Here is a 27,152-nt window from a genome sequence, read left to right as displayed (position 1 = left end):
GGGATTTGAGGCTCAAACAGGGAGGTAGGTGGATTAAAAGTGACTTGGGGAAAGCAAGAGGAAGGCAGACTAGCTGCAGAGGCCTCAAAACTCCACCTACACCTGCAGGGCACAGACCAAGCCCCTAGTGATGCCTGACCCTTGGTGTCAACTGTGTGCCCCTTACTGGTTGTCGATCTGCTCCTGCCGCAGTGCTATGCTGCCCTGCTCCTCTAGGAGGTTCTCCCGGGAGGCTGACTGGGCAGGGTCCAGCTTCTTCACATACGCAGCCGGCACAAAACCCTGACGATCGTTCACTTCCACTTTCCACCAGTCCTAAGAGAAAAAAGGAAGAGAAATGAGAACAATTCCTTTCCTGAGAAAGAACCCGTGTAGGCCTGTGTATCTGTGTGCACATATACACCTAAGAGAGCTCTGAGCATTTTAAGAAGCTGTGACAGAATCAGTCACTGTGCACTGTCATGCACAGAGTCACAGGTGAAGCAGAAATGCCAGAAACCACAAAGGACTGTCTTCCCTTTGTTTAGAGACTCCAGAACTGTGCTGTGCAATACTTCAGCCAATACTATTTAACTTTCAGTAAGTCAAAATTAAATTCAATAAACACCTCAGTTGTAGCTAGGAGGCTGAGGCTAGAAGATTATAAATTCCAGGCAGGCCTAGGAAACATAGAAAGACCCGGTCCCAAGATAAAAAATAAAAAGTGTTGGGAATGTAGCTCAGTGGCAGAGCACCCCCGGGCTCATTCCCAAATACTGTAAAAATAAAGACAAAAACAAAACCCAACTCAGTTGTAGACAGGTGTCATGTCAGTGCATACCTATCATCTCAGCTACTCAGGAGGCTAAGGCAGGAAGACGGCAAGTCCAAAGCCAATCTAAACAATTTAGTAAAACTATGTAAGACAAATTATTTAATTAATTGATTTTGGGGGGGTGGGGGGGGGAGTTGGAGGTTGGTACCTGGGATTGAACCCAGGGGCACTTAACCACTGAGCCATATCCCTATCTCTTTTTAAAAATTTTTTAATGTTGAGATGGGGATGGAAGGTCTTGCTAAGTTGCCGAGGCTGGCTTTGAACTTGCAATCCTCCTGCCTCAGTCTCCTGAACAGCTAGAATTATTGAAATGTACTATGGTGCCTGGCATTACTTACTTATTTTTGGTATTGGGGATTGAATAAAGGGGAGCTTTACTACTGAGCCACATCCCCAGCCCTTTTTGTTCTGTATTTTATTAGAGAAAGGGTTCAAGGAGTTGCTAAGGGCCTCATTAAATTGCTGAGACTGGCTTTGAACTCCTAATCCTCCTGCCTCAGCCTCCCAAAATGCTGAGATTACAGGTGTACAACACTGTGCCTGGCTCCTTTTTACTTTTTATTTTGAGACAGGGTCTTGGTAAGTTGCTTAGGGCTTTGCTATATTGCTGAGGCTGGCCTTGATCTTTTGATCCTCCTGTTTCAGCCTCCTGAGTTGGAGATTATAGGCTTGCACCCCTCACACTCGACTAAATTAAAATTTTAAAAGGGCCATAGCTGGGAGTGGTGAAGTATGCCTGTAATCCGAGTAACATGGGAGCCTAAAGCAGGATTGCAAATTTGAAGCTGGCCCAGGCAACTTAGTGAGGCCCTGTTTAAAAATAAAACAACAAATAAAAAAAGTCTGGGGAAGCTGTGTGCAGTGGTACACACCTGAAATCCCAGCAGCTTGGAAGGCAGGAGAATCATGAGTTCAAAGCCAGCCTCTGCAACTTAGCAAAAGGTGCTAAGCAAACTCAGTGAGACTCTGTCTTTAAATAAAATACAAAAAAGGGCTGAGGGATGTGGCTCAGTGGTTAAGTACCCCTGAGTTAAATCCCTAGTTCCCCTCCCAAAATAGAAAGAAAAATAAAAATTAAAATAGGCTGGAGATGCAGCTCAGTGGTAGAGTGCTTGCGCAGCCATTTGTGAAGCCCTGCTTTGAAATAAAAAATAAACTCTGCTTTGAAATACAAAAAGGGCTTGGTGGTAGGGCGCTTTTCTGGCATGCACAATCCCCAATACTGCAAACAACAACCAAAACACTGACAGTAAACTAGATGAGTGAATAAGGAGGTTCTCAACAATGCCTCCAAATGTTTCTGTCACTGTCAATCAGCTTGTGTCAAGGAAAAAAGCTGACGAACCAGGCAATATTTAACCTGAAGAAGACAAAACCTACAGGGTGACATCTTGGCTGTCTTCAACTACCTACCAAGCTGAGACAGCTGTAGGTCTAGATTAACAACCAACAAAGACAGGCATAAAGACGGATGCCTAAGATCCTAGAACTCAGAAGGCTGAGGCAGGAGTTTGAACCCAGCCTCAACAACTTAGTAGAACCCCATCTCAAAATAAAAAATAAAAAGCTATGTAGATGTAACTCAGCTGTACAGCAACTATGGGTTCCTTCCCCAGTATTGCAAAAAACAGCAGGTAGGTGCTGTGGGTGTGGCTCAGTGGTAGGTATTTGCCTAGCATGCAGATTCCATACCTAGTATTGCAATATAATATGGAAAACAACAACAGATTCAAGTCACAAAGCAGCAGATCGTGGCTCAAAGGGAAAGAATCCCACCTGGAGAGGTTCAATGTGAAAAAGCCACCAGGAGAGTGTGACTCTCTATACTACCTGCAGGAGACATGTTCAGTGACCTTCCTAATGACTCACACACTGGACAAATGTATACTAAGTGGGAGACAGACAGGAGACCCTTGTCTCTCTCTCTCCATACTCTACCCACCCACAGATCCCTCACAACATGATGGTGTGAATGTGTGCCAGCCAGTCTCTGTGCCTTGCCTTGTTGGTGCTATTGAGCAGGGTAAGAATGTCCCCTTTTTTCATGGTGACTTCGCGAGGACTCTTCTCCTGATAGTCATAGAGAGCCAAGACCAGCTCTTTGCCTGTCTCATCATCCATGGGGGCCACTTGTTGCTGAAAATACAAAGGAAGAACATTGTGTCCTCTCAGCAAATAACAGAATCCAGCTTTACCCAAAATTTACCGTGTATGCTGACAGCCATAATATCTGCTGGCAGTAATTGGCCCCAAAGCTTTTCCTGGCCCCACCCTAACCCCCAGGGACCTGGAACTGAGACACACTTACCCGGCATGACTGAGCCTGCTCTCGAAGAGCCTGGATGCTGCTGCCATAGGCGCTGAGATCTGAAAGCAGTGCTTCGTGTTTCTTTAGTAGAGCCTGAAACCAGAATCTCACATGGAGCACTGGACACACAGCCCAACCCCTCCTCAGTGTCTCACAACATGCCACCCTCCTGAAGCAGATTTTAGTCACACAAAGATGTGAGTCCCTCTTGCCCTGCACTCTCTCCCCTCTTTACTCATTTAGTTTTGTGGTACTGGGAATTGAACCCAGAGGCGCTCTACCCCTGAGCTACATTCCCAGATCATTTAAGAAAAATTTTTTTTTTAGTTATTAATAGACCCTTTATTTTATTTATATGCAGTGCTGAGAATTGAACCCAGTGCCTCACACATGCCAGGCAAGTGCTTTACCACTAAGCCACAACCCCAGCCCCATCCCCAGACCTTTTTATTTTGAATAAGGTCTCACTAAGGTTGGCCTCAGACTTGTAATCCTCCTACCTCAGCTGCTCGAGTAACTGGGATGCCCAGCTTCTCCCCTCTTTAAAGATAAACATTTAATTTGGGGAAATATTAACTGTGACTTGCATTTAAGGCAAGCGTTCTACCAACTGAGCTATATCCCCAGCCCTTTCTACTCTGGTTTTACCCACTTAATTTTGTAGTATTTGAAATACACAAAGGCATAAAGAACAATATGCAAACAAATTTGTGATTCCACATCCCATTCTAAGAAAGAAGTCACCAGCCAGGCGAGGTGATGCACCCCTGTAAATCCAGCAGCTCAGGAGGCTGAGGTAAGAGGATCACAAGTTCAAGGCCAATCTCAGCAACTTAGTGAGATCCTGTCTCTAAATAAAATATAAAAAGGCTGGGAGCCAGGCGCAGTGGTGCATGCCTGTAATCCCAGCGGCTCAGAAAACTAAGGCAGGAAGATGGCGAGTTCAAAGCCAACCTCCGAAAAAGCAAGGCGCTAAGCAATTCACTGAGACTGTCTCTAAATAAAATACAGAATGGGGCTGGGGATGTGGCTCAGGGGTTAAGCACCCCTGGGTTCAATCCCCAGAACCAAACAAAAGGAAAAGAAATCACCACAAAGTGGCTATGTATATACTGCCCTTCCCTCTCCACATTTGGTGCTTTCTTATTCTCCACTAGTACTGAGGTTTTTATTTCAACAATAAAACTCATTCTGGTTTCCAGAGGCCAGTGAGAAAAGAGGTAGGTATGGAGACTATATCTAGATCTTTATAAATTAAAAGCTATAGTAAAAAATATATATATATTTTGCCAAACAATGTGTATACATGTTGGTGTGTATGTTGGTGTATTTGTGTGCTGGTGTTTGCATGTGTTGGTATGTTTGTGTGCATGTTGGTGTGTTTGCTGTGTTGGTTTGTATGCACATGTGTGCTGGTGTGCATGTTAGTGTTTGCATGTGTTAGTGTTTGCACATATACATTGGTGCATGCTGATGTATGTGTGTTGGTTTATGTGCACATGTGTGTTAGTATGTTGTGTGTATTGGTATGAAAACAGGCATGTCTGCATATGGTGGTCAGAAGAACAGATCCAAAAACGGCAAACATTAATGGTTGAAGACAGGTTATAGGAAATGTCTTCTTCCTTTAGTTATGACTAAATTTCAATAATAAAAAGTAAAAGCCAGATTCCAAAACACCTTAAAAAATAACTGCCATGATGCTACACCTCCCCTACACAGTCATTTTCCTAATCTGCCTTCTTTCTCTGGCAGGTGTGACACCCCTGAGCTCGGGCTTACCTCAGCAGAGTCCTCATCCTTTCCGTAGTCAGTACTGCCCACAATGGGCTCCTTCTCTCGCATCCAGGACTCAGCCTCGTTGGCATCAGCAAAGTACTGCTGGGCCTGTAGCGAGTCCTCCAGGTCCTGCCTCCGCTGGGAGGCTTTGGCTTTCAGTGCCTCCCACTTCTGGTTCAGCTCGTTGAGCTTAGCCTTCACGTCTTCTGCCGCAAAATGGCCTGCAGAGCAGACAACAGAAAGTGTGCTGACACAGAATGACAAGAAGGCTTCTGGTATGCTATGAACACTACTTTCTCACAACGTTCTAGGGAGGTGTGCCCTGTCATAATTATATTTCTAATGAGGGGCTCAGCTTCTAGCCCTTGACTGCCTCCTCAAACCAAGACTCTATCTACATCACAAGAAGCAGATATCCCAAGGAGGCATAAGTGACATTAGCAAAATTAATAAAAACAGCAGTGCTCCATAGTTCTCAGTTATGAGACTTCTCCCTGCAAGAGCTTTCCCAGGCCCTATACACAGTTGAGCTCATTTAGTTAACTGCTATATCGGGAGACGCTGTCATCCCCACTGCATCTCTGTCTTACAGCGAAATTGAGGTTCGGCAAGGCCCAGTCAATGTCACATGGTTAGGAAGTAATGGAGATGTCAGATTCACCCCGCTGTCCAATCTGCTGTGTGCAGTCCATGCACTTAACCAACGCTTGAAAGGGGAGAGCAGAGCCAGGCCACACTCACTGCCCACAACCACTTACCTTCCTCCACCATGGCATTTCCCTTCTGGGTCACAGCTTTGATGCGGGGTTCATGTCCGGCAATTTCTGCTTGTAAAGCTTGATGTTTCTTTAACAGATTCTGGACTCCAATCAAATCCTTGCCTGAAAGCAGAAACCACTCCCTTGTCATCCAGCCACAAAGAGAAAAAAATCACCACTAAACTGTTACTCACAGCTCCTACCAGGGTTCCAGTGCAATAAAAGTGGTCTTGCTCCCTCTGGCATGTGTCTCCTTTATGCAACAATGGCACAGCCCTACTGTAGCTTGAATCCCACCTGCTGGAGGAACACTGACCTCTGTTGGTAGAGGCGGCAATGGGTTCCTTCTCTCGAATCCAGGTCTCCTCATCTTCCACATCGCGGAAAAGCTGCTGCAAACGCAGAGAATCTGCCAACTTCTGCTTTCGGGCAATCATGGGTTCCTTAAGAGCCTCGTAGCGAGCTACAAGGGCTTCCTGCTTCTTTTTGATATTTTCAGCATCAAAATGGCCAGCATCCTGGAACTGACGGGCCTGAATGGTGATGCCATCAATTCGATCCTGGGAAGAGGAGAGAACAAAGCCTTGAAGCTTGAACTAGTACTGCATGACTACACATAGAACGCTTCTAGGTTGACTTTATTACTTTGGGTATGGTTTTGTCACATATGAAGAAAAATCAACATGGTATTTCTCCCATCTCAAGAGAATTTTTTCTGCTAATCCTCCCCTCACATTAGGCTTCCTGAAAGCTTTGAGGAAGTAACTTCATTGAACGGCAGCACATGCATTCCCTAAAACACCAAAACATGTCCCTCCCTTCCAGTGCTAGTCTCATCTGGAGATTCTTGCTATCCTTCCCTCTTGTCACTCCCCCATCTAAAGGCCCAATTCATACTACACCTGGTGAGCAGCCACATCTGCCTCTAGCAGGGCGTGCTTCTTCTGGAGGTTCTGGACATTGGTAAGGTCTTTGCCATAATCATCTGAAGCCAAGTGACCTTCTACTTCATACAGCCACAATTCAATGTCCTCCACATTGCGATTAAATTGCTGTTGCTGGTTAGCTTCACGAAGCTTTATTCCTGTCCAAGGAAGCAAGTTTAACTGTCTATTGGTTTACATGGTCCTTCCTCTAATACTGCTCATGAACCATGGTATGCTGGTGATGGAGTATGAGTCAGAATGTTAGTTACTGCTTCACTTCCACCTCCTAGAGGCTGAAGGGGAGGCTGCCTAGAATGCAGTCTAACACTACAAAGTAAGGGCGCTTGAGAATTATTAAATGCCCTTGGCTCACAGATCAACCATGATTTTCAGTGATAAGGCCCAATTCATTCCTTTCTGGCTTCCCCAGCAACCAGTAATTCACCCACACTTACCAACTCACCAACGCATCAAGGACCCAAGTAACTCCTGCACATGACATACTCTCTATGCCCAAAGTCATCTCCCCTCCTTCCCTGGGTGGTTTATATCCCTAGAACACCTAACTAGGAAAGACTGGTACTCTGAATGTTCCTGTCACCCTCAGGTATGAGATTCTTCTACCTTTCAGTTCTGTGGCCTCTAGCAGCTTCTTCCACAAACTAATGACTTCATTCATACGAGCTGCAACTTCATCTTTGGCATAGTGGTTGACATCTATCAGCTTTTGCCCAGCCTTCTCCAGGGCATCAATGCGACTCTGGTTTGCTGAGAGCTCAGCCTCAAAAGCCTGATGCTTCTGTACCTTTCCTTGCAGGTTGGATGGGTCCTGCCAATGGAAGAGAAGAGTCCTTTCTGAGATCCGAATATGCCAGCTTACCCTGAGCTGCTGTTGTACTTGTCTTTAAGCCGGGGGAGGTTTGCATAAAACAGCTTGTGTTAAATAGTTCAGTTTGTGGAATCCCATTCTTTTTTCAGCCACACTATTTTACCCAAGTACTAATGGTTACTTTATAGGCTTCATCGGTGGCAGTTTTCATCTTCTCGTTGACCCAACTCTTAAGTTCATCGGAATCACGGAAAAACTGCTGCAAGTGGAAGGAATCAGCCAGCTGGGCCCTGCGGCGCATGGCTCGCTCATGGAGGGCATTACGGCGGCTCAGCAGCTGAAAGACAGGCACTCCTGTGAATCTTCAGTTCAGATTCCCAAAAAGATTGGGATAGACTACAGTGACTATCATTGAAAATACAACTGCATACAGCAAGCAAGAAGTACAAAAATCCGGAACTTACAGCATCTCGGCGAGTGGCCACATCCTCCATTGCGTAGTGGTTGTTCTGGATTAGCTTGGTTGCAAACTCATCCAGTGCCTAGGAAGGAAGATGAGAGTTGTCACTATGTGCACTGTTCCTCCACCTGGCTGGTCTCTAGAGAGGTCATGAAACACCCTCAACCTTAATGTGAACCAAGGTTCACAGCTACAGTTGGTAACGACAACATTTTCCCATAACTTGTAAGGTTCTGCTTGATGTTTTTAGCTAGAGAGAATAAAAGTGCTCATTCAAGTCCATTGACATCAGCTATCGTGTGAGCACCCAACAGGTTAACAGCTTTCCAATTCTGTTAACATAGAGGTTAACAGCTTTCCAATTCTGGCTTCTATAATGTGTTTTCAACAGAAAAAGTATGCATTACATTAACTCTGAACTAGTTTTAGTGAAAGGCAAATCTCAATTTGGAGACAAACATCAAGTAAGTAATTTCCTTCTGTAAAGCCTGAACAAGATTTTTCAAGTATGTGATTTCCTTCTATAAAGTCCTGAACAAGATGGCATTTTTCAGATTTTAAGCACCTCAAGAATCCCTTGAACATAGCTCCTTCATTAAATTGGCTCAGAATCCTTTTAGGAAAAGAGGGGACTCCTGCTTACTCTATGGGTTATGTTGACAATAAGAAGTCTTACTGTGATCTTTTCCTCCTGGGCACTAAGGGACTTCTCAAAGTCCTCATGCTTCTTGAGAAGCGCCTCGACACTATCCAAGGAGTCTCCCAAGTCCTCATTCAACAGGAATGCCTTGCAGAAAGAAATGAGAGTTAGAATCATGTCCCATTCTTTGATCTTCTATGACTTGAAAGTGAAGGATATTTTTGCCAAAATGCAAAAAGAAAAAGAGTGATCCTAAGCCTATGAAACCTCTGGGGTCTCTTCTGGAAAGTCTAAAGTCCTTTCAGATTCATCTAAAATCAATCCAGTGAGGCTCAGGGTGTAGCTCAGTGCTAGAGCGCTTGCCTAGCACAGACATGCAAGGCTCAGTTCAATCCAGAGCACCAAAAGCAAAAAAATAAAATTAAATTAAAATAAAACTCAAGTCAGCAACACTGACATTCTTGTTCCATATTCTATTGAAATTTTTTCAAACAATGTTGCTGCTGCTCTTAGATTTGGATTACACAAAATACTAATTCTAAGAACAAGAATTAATACTAATTACTTATGAGTGTAATACTAATTACGTGCAGTGGCACATGCCTCTAATTCCAGCAACTCAGGAGGCTGAGGCAGGAGGATCACAAGTTCAAAGGCAGCCTTAGCAACTTAGCAAGTTCCTAGGTAACTTAGTGAGACCAAATAAAAGGGTAACAAAAGAAAAGCAAAAAACGGGCTGGGGATATAGCTCAGTTGGTAGAGTGCTTGCCTTGCATGCACAAGGTCCTGGGTTCAATCCCCAGCACCACAAAGAGAAAAGCAAAAACAAGGTGCTAGGGTCGTGGCTCAGCGGTAGAGCACCTGCCCAACATGTGTGAGGCCCTGGGTTCGATCTTCAGCACCACATAAAAATAAATAAATAAAATAAGGGTATTAACAACTACAACTAAAAAATAAATGAAAGAAAGAAAGAAAAGCAAAAACAAAACAAACCCTCTCCTTTTCAGTAGAAAGTTTTTTTATCCCAGTAATCTTAAAAAAATGAGGGCCTTTTCCAAGAGCCCTTCTATCTCAGCAGGGAGGGATGCTGGCAGAGCCAACAGAAGCCTACTCAGGCCTCTGCCAGCTCTGCTTGAATCAGAGCTGAAATGCCACCGAGTTCCTCAAACAAACTAAGCAAACCACAAGAGAATTGGTCAGCATAGCCCTCATTCCTCCCCAGCTTACAAGGCTTCTGCTCCAGTTACCTCCTGCTTGCTCATCCAGTTGTCCACCTGCTCAGTGTCACGGTAGAAGAGCTGCAGGTCCATGCATTGCTCATACTGCTGTCTGCGAAGCTCCCACAGCTCTAACAGGGTGGCTCTCTCATCTGAGAGGATGGTCAGCTGTGGGGACAGGAAGCAAGGTCAGCTTTATGGTTTCTGGTCAGCCATAGACTGTCTGGGGATTCTAGTACTCATTCAAACCTTCAGGCTCTTTTCTGATTTGCAGAAGGTGAGGAGTTAGTTACATGCACTTGTACGTATAACCCTTGACTCAGAAACATATAAACATTGAGTGCTATGTATATGTATATTAAATATAAGAGGGATGGCCCTATTCTGATTAACCTGGAATTAATTTATTGTCACATTTTTACAAATGATTTTAGGTAAAAATGCCAAGTAGACTGGTAGGTAGAAGCGAAAGGGCTCCATCTGAAAGAAAGGCCCTCTAAATGGTGGAGGAACTCTCAGCTGAGAAATGTCAACTGAGTTTATGCTTCCTAAAATCTGTTCAGTTCATGAATGCTCTAGATTCATATTATAAACACCTGTTTCCTCTTTGCTCTAACTATAGAAACAGGACTAGCTCTCTCAAAGTCCCTTATAAGTAAGAAACACATCAAATAGGTTCCAAAGAGAAACTGTCCTTGGGACCAATCAGCGTATTGTACATGTACATACACTTTTTTAAATCTCTGAAGGGAAAAACTGCTACTTGCAGGCAGAAGCATGGGCCATATTCTTATTCATGATGGTGAATGTCACATCTGGACATTGAGGCCTTGGGAGCCTGGCTTCCTCTTCATGAGCTCCTTTGCCCTTGCCCCTCTCTTACCTTCTCCCGTACTTCGTCTGAGGCATAGTGACCAGCAGCTAGCAGGGCCTGACCTGACTCCTCTGCAGACTTAAAGCTGTCTTCATGAGCATCGATTTCACCCTGTAGAGAAAAGGGCATTTTATTCCCAGCCACTTGCAAAAGAAAAATAAGTTACTGCATTTCAAACAATCATTCCAAATCAGACTACCACATATATCATTCTGGATCACCAAACATAAAAGCACCACTGACTGAGAAGTCCTTTCCACTGGCTCTGCAAGGCCTCTCTGTCATGCATCAGGTTTCCACTGGACTCTGTCTTCCCTGTGCCAAGTGGATTTGTTTACTATGATTTTCTAGTACCTCATAGGGTGAATCCCTTCCCACCCCTACCATGTTCTTCAAAATTATCTCAATTGCTGAACCATCTGATGGCACACTCCTGTAATCCCAGGGACTGGGGAGGCTGAGCAGGAGTATCACAAGTTCAAACCTCAGCAACTTAGTGAGACTTAAAATAAAAAGGGCTGAGGATGTAGCTTGGTGGAGGAGTGCCTCTGTGTTCAATCCTCAGTATAAAAACAAAGAAAATAATTATCTCAGCTATTTTTGAACTTTTTTCCCCCACATAGCTTATTTATTCCACATACACACACATACACTCCCCTATTGAACATTTTTTAAAAATATTTTTTGGTTGTTGATAGACCTTTATTTTATTTGCATATTTATATGTGGTGCTGGGAACTGAACCCAGTGCCTCACACATAGGAGGCAACATTCTACCGCTAAGCTACAACTCCAGCCCCACCTGTTGGGGACTTTTGACTGTAATTTCATTGAGTGCCCATGTCCTGTGAAGAATTTATAAGAGGATCATTCTATCCATGCCCTGGGCAAGTAATTCTACCTAGTCAGTTCTTCCTTAGGGGCTGGGGATGTAGTTTAGTAGTACAGCAGTTGCCTAGCATGTGAGAGGCCCTGGGTTCTATCCCCAGTATGGGACAGGAGTTAAGTACCCACCCTCCTTATGTACAGCTGGATGTGATGGTGCATACCTATAATCCTTGCTACTCAGGTGGCTGAGGCAGAAAAACTGAAAGTTCTAGCCAGTCTGAGCAATTAAGTAAGACCCTAAAATTCAAAATAAAATACAGCCTTTTCCTGGCTTCATGGTCCTCTGGGCTCTATCTCCCCCTCTGACTGGGCTCCTCTCCCAGTCAGTGCTGCAGCTTTCACAGCGCTTTCCTTGCGCCTGTGTGAATCCACCCAACTCCATAGGCAGACCTGTAGGGCTTCCAGCCCATGGCACCCAGCCTTTTCCTTCCTGATACAGTGGGCAGTGTGCGGCACCAGCACCATGCTCTTTTACTCCTTTTTTAAAGTCCTTTGTGGTCAAGGATGTGATTGTGGAGCTCAAGAATGATCTAAGCATCCATGGATCAGTATCTCAACATTATACTGACATCAATGTTACAAACCCTGGGAGATATCCTCACGTTATCAGTGAAAAATTGCTTCATCCAGAGACCAGTGGTCCACTATGTGCAGTTGCCAGCAGACAAGCTGGACGTACAGTTGCTACAGGATGAAGCAAGGATGAAGCCCTGCGAAGCAGTGATACCCACTGCTCCTTTCCCCCTCCCTTTCCTATTGGTTACTCCATAACCTCATGTCCCACCAATACTTGAGATTTGGTTTTTTGTTTTTTTTTTTAATAATGATGGATTTGGGGCTAGAGTTGTTGCTCAGTGGTAGAGTGCTCGCCTAGCACACATGATGCACCGGGTTTGATCCTCAGTATCACATAAAAATAAAATACAGGCACTGTGTCCATCTATAACTAAAATATATATATATATTTAAAAAATAGTGATAGATTTTTTTTCTTGAAGGGATTTAGTGGATGAGAGAAACAGCAAGGAGTAGCTCTTCTCTGTTGAGAAGGGAAAGATAAATGGGCCGGGGAACTGCAAAGCCTTCCCTGTCCCCAGCACCTTTTCTTTCTCACTCCTTCCCTGGAGATAGTGGGAGAGTTTTCTAGGTCTCACCAGGGTAGCATAACATTTTGGGGAAGGAAGGAATCTGTCCCACATCAGGAATAAAATTTCTGATGAAAATTTGAAAAAAAAAAAAAAAAAAAAAAAGGGGGCTAGGAGAGACATAGCTCAGTGGTAATGCACTTCCCTGGTTTGCTCAAGGCCCTAGTTCCATCCCCAGCATTTGTCTCTCTTACACACATACACAAAACCTACTCATTTTTCTTTTAATGTCTTTCAGCACAGTTTCAAAGCTTTCTTTGCAAATGTCCTGCATACCCTTTTTATAAGATTTTTTCCAAGTACCTATACTCATTATTACTTAGAAAACCTACTCCCCTTTTCGAGGTAAAGCATATTAAGATCTTGTATAAAAGGGTCAGATTGTAGCTCAATGGTAGAGCACTTGCCTAGCATGTGAAATGCACTGTATTCAATCCTCAGCACCACATAAATAAAGATACCGTATCCATATACAACTGAAAAAAAAAATTTAGGAAAAAAAATATGTAAGTAGTTTTCCATGGAACATACTTTGGGGAAAACATCAGAATAAGAAATTTAGATCTATTCAAATCAACTACGAAATTCATTTTTTAAGATGGCATAGATGGATATGCAAAATAGTGGCACCTCTACCATGCCAAAGCTCACCTCTTTGCTTTTATGGGTCATAGTTTACCCTGCACTAAAGCAGGCAGAGCAGGTCTCCATAGCTAAAACCAACAAGGCTTACAACAAAAGCCACCAGTGAATATGTCCCAATAATATCAACTCATAGGCTTCTCAGTGATGTACTGACATGTTATCTGTTAATGTCTTCACTTCTGGAAGATCCTTCTATTACCTTGTGCTCTTGGTGCCTATCCAGCAGGGCCTCAGCTCCAGCCACATCATTGGCAAGCTCATCTGCATTGATGAGAGCTTTCATCTCAGTCACCCAGCTGGTGAGGTCACGAAAGTCAGCAAGGAAGCGCTGAAGCCTTAGGGAAGCCAAAGATATGTCATTAAATCCCTCTAATAGAGGCCCTAGAGTGGAAGATGGCCTCCCTAATGCTCTGAATTCTACATTCCTGCATGCCTAATCATACAAACTCTAATCCTGGGAAATAGAATATTTTCTCAATCTATTCTGCAAGGAAAACAAGAGAAGGCTGAAATCAATCCTTTGAAACAGCATCTATCACTATAATGCCTCAATCTTGTCTCACATTTTGCTTATTTGTCTTTGAGATAGGTATGTTGCCCAGGCTGGTCAATGTCCCACATTTTAACTGTCTTATTCCCAGAGACACCCCCAGATGAGTAAGAAGCATTCTTTTATTCTTTTCCAATACTTGATTTACTCAATTTTTATAACAGGATGATATATTTTCACATGATACTCAGATGGCTAAGGGGATATTTCCATTTCTATCAGCCACAATGAAGTGAGAGAGGATGGAAGAATTCAGGAAGTCATAAACACTAAATATATCCTGGACTTTATCAGTTGCTAGTCTCCAAATAAATATAAGTGAGAAAAATGATGTGCATTTTCTTAGTAGGTGTTACCTGGCAGGATATATAAAACTTTCATACACAGAACCCACCCTTCACTCTGCCCTCCCCTCCTCTGTATAATAGAGTTGAATGATCTTGGCTGTTAAGCATTGGCAGATTATTTTCACCTGTATGAATCATTGAGCCGTGCATGTCTCTCTGCTGCCAGGGTGCGGATCTGTTCCCAGTTTGTAATAAGCTCCTCTCGCTTCACTTGGATCTGGGTGGCGCTCAGTGGGTGGGACTGCTGCAGGCGATCAGCCTCAGCACACAGGGCCTTGACCTAGAAACACATTCTATTAGATACACTCTCCTGACCCTTGTAACATTTATAGAATCAGCTGTTTTCAAAACCAACCTTGTCCTCTAGAGCAGCAAGATCTCTCTCCAGACCCTCATGCTTCCGAAGCAGAGCCTGAACACTTGCCAGGTCTCGGCCAAAATCATCAGAGGCCATTAACTGCTCCTTTTCCTTAATCCAACTGATTGTCTCATCCACATCCCTATGGAATAAAGGTACGAGTTATCCCACAGTTATGATGACTCTCTAGAACTAGGACTGCCACACAGGTCAGGACTGGTCAGCTCTTGCAACTTATCAGTACATGCCTTGGATTTTCCTAAGCCCTTCCCAGGTGATGCCCATGATCCAAAGCCCACTCTGGGCTGGTACCTGTTAAAGCGCTGAACCTCAGCAGCCCCAAACAGCTTCCCCTGTCTCTGAAGAGCCAGTCCCTTCAGCCTCTGCCAGGCTGCATTCACTTCATCCTGCTTGGTTTTGATCAGTTCCTCCTCAGGATGCTGTTCCTAAACAGGGAAGAGGCTGGATTTACCTGACATCTCTGGCTCCTCCAACTAATTACCCTGGGATTGGCTCCTCCATCTATGTATGTGGGCAAATCTTCATAATAAAGAAAATCTTAACAGAAGAAACACTGTTCTTCTGTTGGAAATAAAGAGAGCTGCGGTTTGGCTCAAGAAATTGTCAGTTACCTCTTACACCTCCCTAGAAGCAACAGCTTAATCTACAAAGAGGTTGGTGCAATTTTGGCTCCAACTCTGTGCAGCTCCATCAACGCACACAACTACCCCAAGTCCTCAAAAATCTGGTTATCTCAAATGTTTCTAGGTTGTTAAGCACTGTTGCCCACACATGTTCTGTTCAGGGCTCAGGTTTGTTCCTGGAGTCAGACTATAGGCATTAGTTTAAAAGTTTCCTTCCCCAGCAATCAAATTTATTATTATTATTGTTATATATTTTTAGACAGGATCTAAGTTGCTGAAACTGGCCTCAAACTTGCAATCCTCATGTTTCAGCCTCCTATATATCTTTTTTTAGTTGTTAATGGATCTTTATTTTTATTTATTTATATGTAGTCTTGAGAATAGAACCCAGTGCCTCACACATGCTAGGCAAGTGCTCTACCACTGAGCCACAACCCAAGCCCATATTTTCTTTTATTTTAATTAAAGATAACACATGCCAGGTGAGCTGGGATATTGCTCAGTTGGTAGACTGCTTGCCCTGCATGCACAAGGCCTTGGGTTCAATCCCCATCTCCACACACAAAAAAAAGATAACACATGCCAGGCATGGTGGCAAACACCAGTAATCCCAATGACTCAAGAGGCTGAAGTAAGAGGACATCATGTTTGAGGCCAGTCTGAGCAACTTAACAGGACCTTGTCTCAAAATAAAAAATTAAAAGGACTGGGATTGTGGCTCAGCGGTGAAGTGCCCCTGGGTTCAATCCTCAGTATCAATCAATCAATCAATCAATATTTCACATAAGGTGAATCAATATTTCAGGGGGTGGGGAGCCCCTTGTGAGATCATGGGGTTGACCTGACTGTTCTCCAGTACAACCTTGGGATGGCTCAGGATTTGGGGAGGGATACTGTCCCTTGGAAGGTATCTGTAATCTCGGAAGGTATTTCTGAAGAATGCCATCTATTCATTCTCTTGATCACTGACCAGAAAAAGGGGACAAGTACCAGCCCTGAAGCACATCTCTAAATTTAAAATCTTTGCCCCTCAAATAAAATCTCCCCAAAGCAAACACTGTACTTTCTCCTATTTAATGACTTTGGAGCAGTTGGATTCTGTATAGGCAGGGGAAAATGAAAAAGAAGCTGATATAACTGTACAGGAGAATCTAGGGAAACATTGTCTCACTCTCTTATGGGCTCCATAGCTACCAGTGTAGAGCTCATTCACACTTACTAAAAGATTCCCACAGACTCCCAAGAGAGCCCAGGGAAGTATCCACAAAAAGGAAGGGATGTATATAATTTAAAATATTCTTATTTGTTTAAAAAATGTAAGGGATGGCCCATGCCTGTAATCTCAGTGACTTGGGAGGCTGCAAGATGACTTCAAGTTGGAGGCCAGCCTGGGCAACTTAGTGAGACCCTGTTTCAAAAATAAAAATGACTGGAGATGTAGCTCAATTGTCAAGTGCCCCTAAATTCAATCCCTAGGACCAAAAATATAAAAAATAAATGAACAAAATAAAAGTTAAAAGAAAGGGAGGAGCAATTGGCTCTGGTGGACATCTGCCAATACCAAGCAAGCATTTGCCACCACACCCTTGTCTGAGAAACCCAGAGACCAGACTTCATCAGCCCAATAAAAGTTTCACCCAGCCCCAAAATGGGTGGAGGAGACAGATCAAATGAACTCTGCCCTTCCTGCTATAGGCCACAAATTAAAAAGCTTGCTCTCATTGAGGAGTAATCAGTATAGGGCCTGACTTATATCTGAACAAAACTCCTGGATATGCTTATAAAAACTCACTCACTTAAAAATTAGGGGTCAACAAAATTTTCTTCTGAATATACTTAAAGATTAACACCCTGCTGCTGTGAGAAGCAAATAGCACTCTGCTAGTTACCTGGATGAGTTTGGCAGCAAATTGGTTCACTTCATTAACTCTTTCTTCATGAGCAGCCAGATCTGTTTGAAATTCTTCAAATTTCTTCTGTAGAACCTCCACATGCTCCAGGTCCTGGCCCAGCTCCTCAGAAGTCACAATTGCTTCCTATTCAAAGACCATAATAGAGCCAGAGTCACAGCCCACAGTTGGGAACAAAGGTTCCCAGAAACTTATCACAAACCAGACACATTAGAGATGGGCCATGTTAGTTGGAGTGGATAGTTTTCTGTGCAGTTTCTAATTTTGGTCCTCTCACAGAACTCTGTCCCAAAGACCCCAGGTTTCAGAGTTACTCAATAGGTATCTAGAGATCCAGTGGAGACACAGTAGTCTCACTCCCACCTTCAAACCTTCCCTCCCAAAATGTACCTTGTCATTGATCCAGTCCATCACGTCCTCACACTCCCGCAAATACTGCACCAACTTCTGGGCCTGTAGCAGTTTGATTCCTTTCTCCCGCATCTTTTCCAGAAGTAATTCCCACTGCCTGTGCAGCTCCAGCAAACGGCTCTGGACATTAAAAACCAGATTTTAGGGTTTTTAAAATTTTTTTTTAGTGACAGAGAGAATTTTTTTAATATTTATTTTTTAGTTTTCGGCGGACACAACATTTTTGTTTGTATGTGGTGCTGAGGATCGAACCCGGGCCACACGCATGCCAGGCGAGTGCGCTACCGCTTGAGCCACATCCCCAGCCCCTAAAAACCAGATTTTTAATTGGATTACAACTGGCTCTGAGAGATCGGGCTCTTCCAAAGAGTTCTCACAGGTTATACCCAACTCCATGAGGCTCTGAACAAAAATCTTTTAAAAAGGTAAATCCCGGGCTGGGGATGTGGCTCAGGCGGTGGCGCGCTTGCTTGGCGTGCGTGTGGCCCGGGTTCGATCCTTGGCGCCACGTGCAAACGAAGATGTTGTGTCCGCCGAAAACTAAGAAATAAATATTGAAAAAGTTCTCTTTCTCTCTCCCTCTCTCATTAAAAAAAAATAAAAATAAAAAAATAATAAAAAGGTAAATCCCTGTTGTCAGGGCTGGGATTATGGCTCAGCGGTAGAGCATTCGCTTAGCACGTGTGAGGCCCTGGGTTCGATCCTCAGCACCACATAAAAAATAAATAAAATAAAGGTATTGTGACCAACTACAACTAAAAAATAAATATTAAAAAAAAAAGATAACCCCTGCTGGGCACAGTGATGCATGTCTTTAATCCTACCAGCTCGGGAGGCTGAGGCAGGAGGATTGCGAGTTCAAACCCAGCCTCAGCAACAGTGAGGCACTAAGCAACTCAGTGAGACCCTGTCTCTAAATAAAATACAAAACAGGGTTGGGGATGTGGCTCAGTGGTCAAGTGCCCCTGAGTTCAATAGCAGTATAATAATAATAATAATAATCCCTAAACTAAGTAGAAGTCATAAATTTATAACTGAAGCAGGCAAAAGTATACACTTCATAGTGGTTTGATTGATCTTACAATTAGAAAAGGACCTTTCATAGATAAGTTCATTCCAGTTATGTCATTAAAATTATTAAATTATGATTAGATATTAATAATTGTATAATTAATAGTATTAATAATTATTAAAGGGGGATTCCTAGGCCAAATGACTATTGGGCAAGGAAATGAGACATTAATATGGAAACTGAGCAGAAATTACTGAAGGTTGTATTCTGAATTAATGAAGATATGGGGAAAAAAAGTTACAGACATCGTAACTGTAAAGATTGCCAGACATGGTGGCATACTCTGTAATCCCAGTAACTTGAGAGGCTGAGGCAAGAGAATCAAAAGTTGGAGGCCAGCCCAAGCAATTTAGCAAAACCCTCAACAACTTACAAAACCCCACCTCAAGATAAAAAGTAAGGGCTGGGGTTGTGGCTCAGTGGTAGAGTGCTTGCCTAGCACATGTGAGACACTAGGTTCAATCCTCAGCACCACATAAAAATGAATAAATAAAATAAAGGTATTGTGTCTGCCTATAACTAAAAAAAAAAAAAAATGTTAAAAAAAAAAAAGATAAAAAGCACAATGGAACACACCTATCATCCCAGTGACTTGGGAGGATAAGACAGAAGAATCACCAGATTGAGACCAGCCTCAGCAACTCAGTGAGGTCTTCAGTGACTTAATGAGACCCTGTCTCAAAATAAAAATAAAAAGGGCCCAAGATAAAGCTCCATGGTAAAGCGCCCCTGGGTTAAATCCCCAGTACCAATAAATAAATAAATAGATAGGGGCTGGGAACATGGCTCAACTCCCATGGGTTCCATCTCCAGTGGAAAAAAAAGTGAAGATTATGAGGCACAACAGGAAATCTTAGGATAGAAGTAGGGAGGATGGGGTCCTGATAGTCATCAGTTATCAAAAGGATTCTTGGCAGAAAAGGGTTTGGAGATCTATGAGAAAATAGTTATGGAACACCATATCTCAAGTCAGTCCTAATTCAAACTTCACCCAAACACATCTACTTCCCAGTATCTTTGGGTGCTCACAGTACAGGCCCAGCAGTGATTTAAGAAGTTGGGGAAACTGCTAATCATTCAAGCTTGGGGCTGCATTCCAGCATTCCAATCCAACCTCTGTGGCCCTTGATGCATACCCAAGATACTGGGAATTTCCATGTGACACTGATAGGCAGAGGTCAACCAAACAGAAAGGGTCAAACAGGAAAAGAACCAGAGTCTGGAGTCTGGAATCCATCCATCACTGAGATGCTACTCAATGCAAAGAAAAAAAAAAAAAATCCTGAAAGCCAGCGGACAGCGTGGGCAGGGTCTCTCAGAAATAAGAATGGATGTTTCCCCAGTAAGTAGACAACAGTGGGAAAAATGAATGCTCACACGATTCACTTCCACCTGTGGGTGAAAACTGCCACCGCTGAGAAGGAAGTGAAAGGCAATCCACAGCAACCAACAGCAATCAGTATTCCACCTACTCGGATATGGGACCCGATGTGGGTGGCGGTGACTATGGGGCGCCACGAAGTCCGGTACGGTGTGAAAGTCTAAACCAGTGACAGACAGGTTATGCAGGACACACACACAACCTCCATACCACCCACCTTCCTCAGCGTTAACTGCTGCCTGCCAAGCCAAGCTGCAGAGTTAGGACAAATAAGCTGCCAAGGCAGGATTGCCTTGGGAACTGTGAGCACCACAGCTTTCCCTGCTCAAGTTGAGAATAAGGCAGAGACTAGAGAAAAACCTCTCCCATCAAGTCCACTGTCAGTCTAACAAATTTCATTTTCACATATTTAAGACTCGGGCAAGGCCTGTCCTGGTACTACAATTTCCCCATGCCTGGTTTGACTGATCTCATAAATCCTGTAGGTTAGACAGTGTCCAACCTCACAGGCTTCCTATTGTTTGAGAGCATGAGTGGGCAGGGAGGCAGGTGCACTTCAGAAAAACTGAGTGTGGGCAGGGCAGAGAAGAAAGTCCGGATCTGACTCAGGTGAATTTCTCAAGAGGTATGAGCCATCAGCTGGAGCTTTTAGAGATGCAGATGGCAGAAACATTAAGGTAAGGACATAGCAATAATATTCTTTGAGTTTCAGTTTCTACTGTTCCATGATATGAAGGAAATGGCCACTTTGCAAATTTATTATGAAGATTAGAGATTAGCAAAGTGTCTGTACACTAATAGCTACTCAACAAATAGTATTTAACAGTACTTTTAATGTTGCTTTAACAAGGACAAACAGGGCAGATAGTACTAATGGACATGAATGATGTCAAATTTGGGTCCTGGTCCTCCCCCGCAGTTTAATTTCTAAAGCTAAACACTTGGTCTATTTCTCCTATCACCCTTCTGTGACCCAATTATGCTACTACAGAGCAACCCTGTCTACTACAGGAAAACAACTTCATCAAGGAAATAATAAGCAGGCTAATTTTATTTACTTTAAGAATACATACAAAAATACAGGTGAAAAGGGCAGATAAATACTTGTATTTCATTGCACAGATGTATTACATAACCCAAATGGGTTCAACATAATTTGATAGTTGGTCATATGACATTTGGAACCCACTTCTGTTTCCTATTTACAATCATTACTAGCAGTAAGTTAATAATTGTTAATCACAAGCTTAAAACTAATTGCAAGTTTTCAATGAGACTGCAGAGCACAGTATACATGAGACAACAAGTCTTTATTGTTGAAAACCACTAGCATGGATCCTAAGGAAATGAAACCTCTGAAACTACATTGGGGAAGAATAGGAGATGAAACATTTCTAGCTGGGGATAAAGAAAATAGCTTTCTTTTAAATCTTCAGGATTACTTGACAGGTCAGCCTTTCCGGCTGAGCCCTCAATACAACTATAGCTTTGGACACAAAGAACCAAACAAAACACATAACTAGATAGAAGGTATATCCTCTGATATAGGGAAGAGCACTCACTTAGAAGTTCAGACTCATCATAACAGGTTTGTGTCCCCTTAATACTCTGGCATTAGAAATGTGAATCAGATAAAAAGCAATTATTGTCCTGAGTCCAAAACAAACTAGACCAGAATTTGAAGATATCTGCCTCAAAGTTCGTCATATCACGTCAGAGACAACAGGTACCACAAGTCACTCCATAAAGTTGGACCTTTACTGGCTTGCTGCCTAACCTTGATGAACCCCTTCAAGGGCAAGCCACCACAATTCAGACAGCAAGCTTGGAAAAACAGAACTTTCCACAGAGTGGCTGTGATTGTTCCTATTTATCTTTGCATCCTAATTCCCAAATTTACCAACTTCACTAATACACTCTCCCATCCAATTACCATCTGTAAATGTTAGAGCTAAATGATACAATTTTCTTTAAAATATAATAACATAACATTCTAGTTTGTTCTACCAAAAGAATCTTATTTCTAACTGAATATACAGCACTGGTTTATATCTGTGCTGAATCTTAATACAAAGGCAGGATTTGGGCAACTCCTTCAAGAGCTTACATAGATTCTCTAAAAGACTGGAAAGGGCTATCACTTTAGGAACCCAAACTGACACTTAAGCATGAATGCAATTCCTCCTCGTCCCAGGCAAGGCCATCAGTACAGGCACCACTCATACTTACCCGGATGGTTTCAGAGGCAAAATGCCCTTCTGAGATCATCAGGTTTCCAGTTTCATCCAGCTTGACAATGGCTCCAGAGTTGGCCTGCACTTCAGCTTCAAAGGCTTGATGTTTCTGAAGCTTTCCCTAGTGGAGGATATGAAGTGAGACAGATGTCACCACACTGCACTCACCCTCCCTCCCTCCCTCCCTTCCTGACCCTTTCCTCTAGTTAGGAAGGTACTCTAGTGCCTTACTCACTCTCTAAGGCTCACCTACTGAAATACTCCAACTGCATCTCCACTGCCCTTCTGAAGCTTACTTACAAGGTCCTCCAACTTTACAGACAGAAAGCTACAAAATATCCTAATTCTACTGTTTGCCAGGAAATAAGTCTTTCTGTGGACATCCAATCCCTTCTAGAAATGCAGAACCATATTGAAAGTCTTCTTAGCATGTAGTGTTTACCCTTGAACAAAAGACTCACACTCACAACATGACACCTTGTTTTGCTTGCTTTAGAAGCCATACTGATTCTGTCTACATTCCATTTCTCAGTACCTCTGATTCATCAAGATTGAACTGGGAAGGGGACTGACTGCTTTCTCAACTAGTGCTCCTCATTCTTTCTTTTTATACTACTTTGGTATAGTAAAAGAACCCACAGGGCTGGGGTTGTGGCTCAGTGGTAGAATGCTCGCCTAGCATGCATGAGGCACTGGGTTCGATCCTCAGCACCACATAAATATAAAATAAAGATATTGTGTTCACCCAAAACTAAAAAATAAATATTTAAAAAAAAAAAGAACCCACAGACTCAACCATTGCTCCACTTGCTACTAAAACAAATTTTTTTGCTGGGGGATGGGGGGATGTAGAAAGGTGGGGAAGTATGCCAGGGATTGAACTCAGGGGCACTTGACCACTGAGCCACACCCCCAGCCCTATTTTGTGTTTACAGACAGGGTCTCACTGAGTTGCTTAGTCCCTTACTTTCGCTGAGGCCGGCTCTGAACTTGTGATCTTCCTGCCTCAGCCTCTCAAGCCACTGGAATTACAGGCATGCACTACTGTGCCTGGCTCCAAAACAATTTTTAAAAGAAGTTCCTTGGGGGTCTAGGTTGTGGCTCAGTGGTAGAGTGCTCGCCAAGCATGCATGATGCACTGGGTTCCATCCTTAGCACCACATAAATGTAAAATAAACATTTTTTTTTTTTTTTAAAGAAGTTTCTTGGGATTGTGGCTCAGTGGTACAGCGCTTGCCTAGCATGCGTGAGGCGCTGGGTTCGATCCTCAGCACAACATAAAAATATAAAGATATTGTGTTACCTTTTTAACTAAAATAAATAAATAAATATAAAGTTTCTTGCCAAAAATCAATGAGAAGGCTGGAGTGGCAGAATGCTTGCCCAGCATACTTGAAGCCCTGGGTTCCATCCCTAGCGCGTGCACACACACACACACACACAAATGAGAAGTTTCCCTTTAACAAATTTATTGAGGTAAATTTCAATATTACAAAATTCACACTTTGCTTTGGATAAGTACTAAAGAGTCTTAAAGGATTTGTAACTATGAATCTTTGCCAGCAATAGCATTGTTAGCATGCCTTTCTCAAACACACACAGTCCTAAGAATTCAGACCTTTTCTGAAAAAAAGTTTTAGGGATACCAATGTGTTTTAAGGCAGTGTTTGAGAACCATTAGTTCTAAAGCATCCAGAAAAGAAAAATTAATACCTGCAAAACCCCACATTCACCCTTACTAAAATACAAGGGGCTTTTCAAGAATAGCAAGTCAGTCCTTCCTTATGTCTAATCTATATTCTTCTTGCTACCCAATAACTTTATCCAATTTTTGGAAAAGAACCTTTGGGCTCTTGAATTTTGTAGGAATCTCAGGAAGATCAAACACACCTGCAAGTTGGTTGGATCTTTATAATTCTCATCAGAAGCAATCTGAAGTTTCTCCTGAATCCACTTCTCCAGCTCCTCAGCATCTCTTTGGAAAAATTGGAATCGATATGAATCTTCTAGCTTCTGACGTCGCAGGGTTGAGAGCTCCTTGAAGCGATGGTATCGGTCCAGGACCTGCTGTCGCCTCTCCTGAATGTCTTCAGCTGTTTCCAGCACCTTGACCCCGCTTGGATCCATTTTCTGAAAAGACAAATTTCCTGAGATAAGTACTACAAGATACCAAGACAGGGGCTGGAGTTGTAGATCAGTATCCAGGGGCGTGTTGCCTGGCATGTTTGGGGTACTGGGTTTGATCCTTAGCACCACATAAAAATAAACCAAAAAAGGGCTGGGGATGTGGCTCAAGCGGTAACCCATTAGCCTGGCATGCGCGGGGCGCTGGGTTCGATCCTCAGCACCACATAAAAATAAAATAAAGATGTTGTGTCCTCCAAAAACTGAAAAATAAATATTAAAAAACTCTCTCTCTTCAAAAATAAATAAAAAAATAAAAATAAGTAAACCAAAAAAAGGCATTCTGTCCATCTACAACTATAAAAAAAATTTTAATTAAAAAAAAAAAAAGATACCAAGACAGACTCAGGGGAACTAGCCTCTCTGAGGGAATGAATTATCAGAAACCCTTGGCAGAAAAATGAACTGAGAAGGTAGTCTCTTCTAAGAATGAGAAAGCAAGGCCCTTACTAAAACACCTACCTACCTGGGCTCCTCAGTCACTGCCCAGTCAAGATGGCAATGAAATCAAAGGAAAAAGACAAGTGGAAGAAATGTTTTTCGTTTCATGGGTTTTTTTTTTTTCTTCCTACTACTGAGGATTGAACCCAGAGGTGTTCTGCCGCTGAATTATATCTCCAGCCCTTAAAAAAAAATTTTTGTTTTTTGTTTTAAGTTTGAGACAGGGTCTTGCTAAGTTGATCAAACTGGCCTCAAATTTGTAATCCTCCTGCCTCAGTCTCCCGAGTATGGGATTACAGGTGTGTACCACCACACCTAGCTAAGAACTATTTATATTGCCAATTCTATAAGGGCTTTAAGGATTCAAAGGAAACACCAATGATGATCCTCAGAGAATTATTGATAAGTCCCTTCAAAAGTCCTTCATCTGGTCTCTAAATTTTATGGTGTGGAGGTTAGAATAAAATTACTTATGCCCTCAGTTTTTCTATCTTTCTAGACTGCAGCCTGTTATTCAATGAAAGAAATGATTATAAAATAACCAAGTCCTCAAAATCAACAAAAAGGCAAAGTAGCTGAGTTCTCAGTTATTCCAAAATGTCAACCCTACATATCTTCTCAGACTATCAGCCCGGGCAATGGAAAAGCTTAGTTTCATTTGCCTGTGCACAAATAAAATCACAGTTTATAGGCTGGGGTTGTGGCTCAGTGGTTGAGTGTTTGCCTAGCACACGTGAGGCACTAGGTTTGATCTCTAGCACCATACTAAAACAACTACTACTAAATTTTTTAAAAAAAGGTATTATGTCCATCTACAAATATATGTGTATATAAAATAAAATAAAATCAGTTTATGATTTTATTGGGAGGAGTACTGTGAAAGATGTATTCTACCTATTGTTTTTAGAAAGACAGGAGACTGGGCTGGGGTTGTAGCTCAGTTGGTAGAGTGCTTACCTTGCATGCACAAGGCCCTGGGTTCAATCCCTAGCACCACCAAAAAAATAAAATTAAAAAACTTTAAAACCAACAATAAAAAAGGGCTGGGGTTGTGACTCAGTGAGGCACTGGGTTCAAACCTCAGCACCACATAAAAATGAAATAAAGATATTGTGTCCACCTACAACTAAAAAATAAATTGGGAAAAATAAAAAAAGGAGGCTGCACAGATCCAACATCCATTTCAAGTTAACTATAAATGTACTCTAACTGCACGGTGGTACTTCCCTGTATAATTCCACCCACCCCAACTTTAAGCCCTCATATTTGTCACTAAATTTTAATGTCAAACAGAGAACCTGATGCTGGGTGCAGTGGCACATGCCTATAATCCTAGCAATTTGGGAGGCTGAGGTGGGAGGATTCCAAGTTCAAGCCTAGCCTCAGCAACTTAGCAAGGCCCTGTCTAGAAATAAAGAATAAAAAAGCTGAGGATGTGGCTCAGTGGTATAACACCCCGAGGTTCAGTCCCAGTACCCCCCCCAAAAAAAAGAGGGGGAGAGAAAGAGAATCCAACCTATGTGATAAACACAAAATATTCTACTTGCTCCTTTCAAGAATAAGGCACTTTCAATTGAGGATCACAGAAGTAAACAGATATAATGACAGAAATCTTCTAAATTTGTCAGCACAAGCCAGCTTTTCTGTCTACACCTCAGTTCTCTAGAGTGGTTAACAATGGCAGGTGAACATGGCATGGTCCAGGCCCTCCCAACTCTTAAAACTACAGTCTGTAGGTGGATTCTGGATTTGTTAAGAAGCAGAAGAGGTGTTACAGTCCCTTCTAGCCCTTGTTCTACAATGTTCAAAAGGTGTAAACACTGTGTTACCAAGGAAACCTGGGGGGGGCGCTCTTCCTATTGTCCTATGGCCTGCTAATGGAAAGAACCAGCAGGTTGAGGGTGGGGTGAAAGTCAGCAGGGTGCTGCTCACATGGCAGTGGGAGGTGACAGCACGGTGAGACTGGGGAAAGGCCTGTGCACATGATCAGCTCTGAGGGATACCTTTCTCTGAAGAGACTTTTTCTCCTCACTGAAAAGTCCTTGAGGTTTTTTTTAGCAATATCATCCTACCTTCCAAATTATACTCTGCACAGCCACCAGTTACTTTTGTCCAATTATTGTTTTCCACAGTTTGAATTTTTTCTTTAACTATAAAAAGAAATTTTCTTTACCACATCACTCCCAAACCTTTATAGCTCGCTTCTGACTGAGAAAGAAGTCTCTTGACTAGCAAGACCTTCACCACCTGGCCCCAAATTTCTCTGGTTCCTTTTCACTCAATCTTCCTACCTCTACCCCACTGGTGTGCAGAAATATTCAATCTTTTCCAAAT

At 42.7% G+C, this 27,152-nt stretch overlaps 1 protein-coding gene across 18 annotated transcripts in view; it reads right to left on the bottom strand.

The window, feature by feature from the left end:
* Sptan1 (spectrin alpha, non-erythrocytic 1) overlaps positions 1-27,152 on the bottom strand; it is a 71,587-nt gene that overhangs the window by 33,838 nt on the left and 10,597 nt on the right. For 12 of the 18 annotated variants that reach the window (XM_013356660.4, XM_005321042.5, XM_040286443.2 and 9 more), the window contains exons 1-21: positions 24,084-24,323; positions 22,189-22,314; positions 17,486-17,626; positions 17,075-17,221; positions 14,854-14,987; positions 14,539-14,683; positions 14,309-14,463; positions 13,486-13,621; positions 10,618-10,719; positions 9,765-9,902; positions 8,554-8,664; positions 7,882-7,959; positions 7,599-7,754; positions 7,213-7,417; positions 6,565-6,746; positions 5,979-6,222; positions 5,663-5,785; positions 4,908-5,125; positions 3,126-3,218; positions 2,819-2,953; positions 167-315 (exon numbers count right to left, since the gene is read on the bottom strand). In XM_013356660.4, the coding sequence (XP_013212114.1) occupies positions 167-315; positions 2,819-2,953; positions 3,126-3,218; positions 4,908-5,125; positions 5,663-5,785; positions 5,979-6,222; positions 6,565-6,746; positions 7,213-7,417; positions 7,599-7,754; positions 7,882-7,959; positions 8,554-8,664; positions 9,765-9,902; positions 10,618-10,719; positions 13,486-13,621; positions 14,309-14,463; positions 14,539-14,683; positions 14,854-14,987; positions 17,075-17,221; positions 17,486-17,626; positions 22,189-22,314; positions 24,084-24,320 (3,155 nt within the window). In that variant the 5' untranslated portion in view covers positions 24,321-24,323. Of the gene's footprint in view, positions 1-166; positions 316-2,818; positions 2,954-3,125; positions 3,219-4,907; positions 5,126-5,662; positions 5,786-5,978; positions 6,223-6,564; positions 6,747-7,212; positions 7,418-7,580; positions 7,755-7,881; positions 7,960-8,553; positions 8,665-9,764; positions 9,903-10,617; positions 10,720-13,485; positions 13,622-14,308; positions 14,464-14,538; positions 14,684-14,853; positions 14,988-17,074; positions 17,222-17,485; positions 17,627-22,188; positions 22,315-24,083; positions 24,324-27,152 lie in introns of those variants that run through there. The other 6 variants (XM_078048355.1, XM_078048357.1, XM_078048359.1 and 3 more) reach the window with 1 other exon arrangement.

The sequence above is a fragment of the Ictidomys tridecemlineatus genome, chromosome 4 (genome assembly GCF_052094955.1).
Source record: "Ictidomys tridecemlineatus isolate mIctTri1 chromosome 4, mIctTri1.hap1, whole genome shotgun sequence".
Lineage (NCBI taxonomy): Eukaryota > Metazoa > Chordata > Mammalia > Rodentia > Sciuridae > Ictidomys > Ictidomys tridecemlineatus.
Note: the sequence above shows the minus strand (reverse complement) of the source record. Positions and strands in the feature narration are given on the sequence as shown.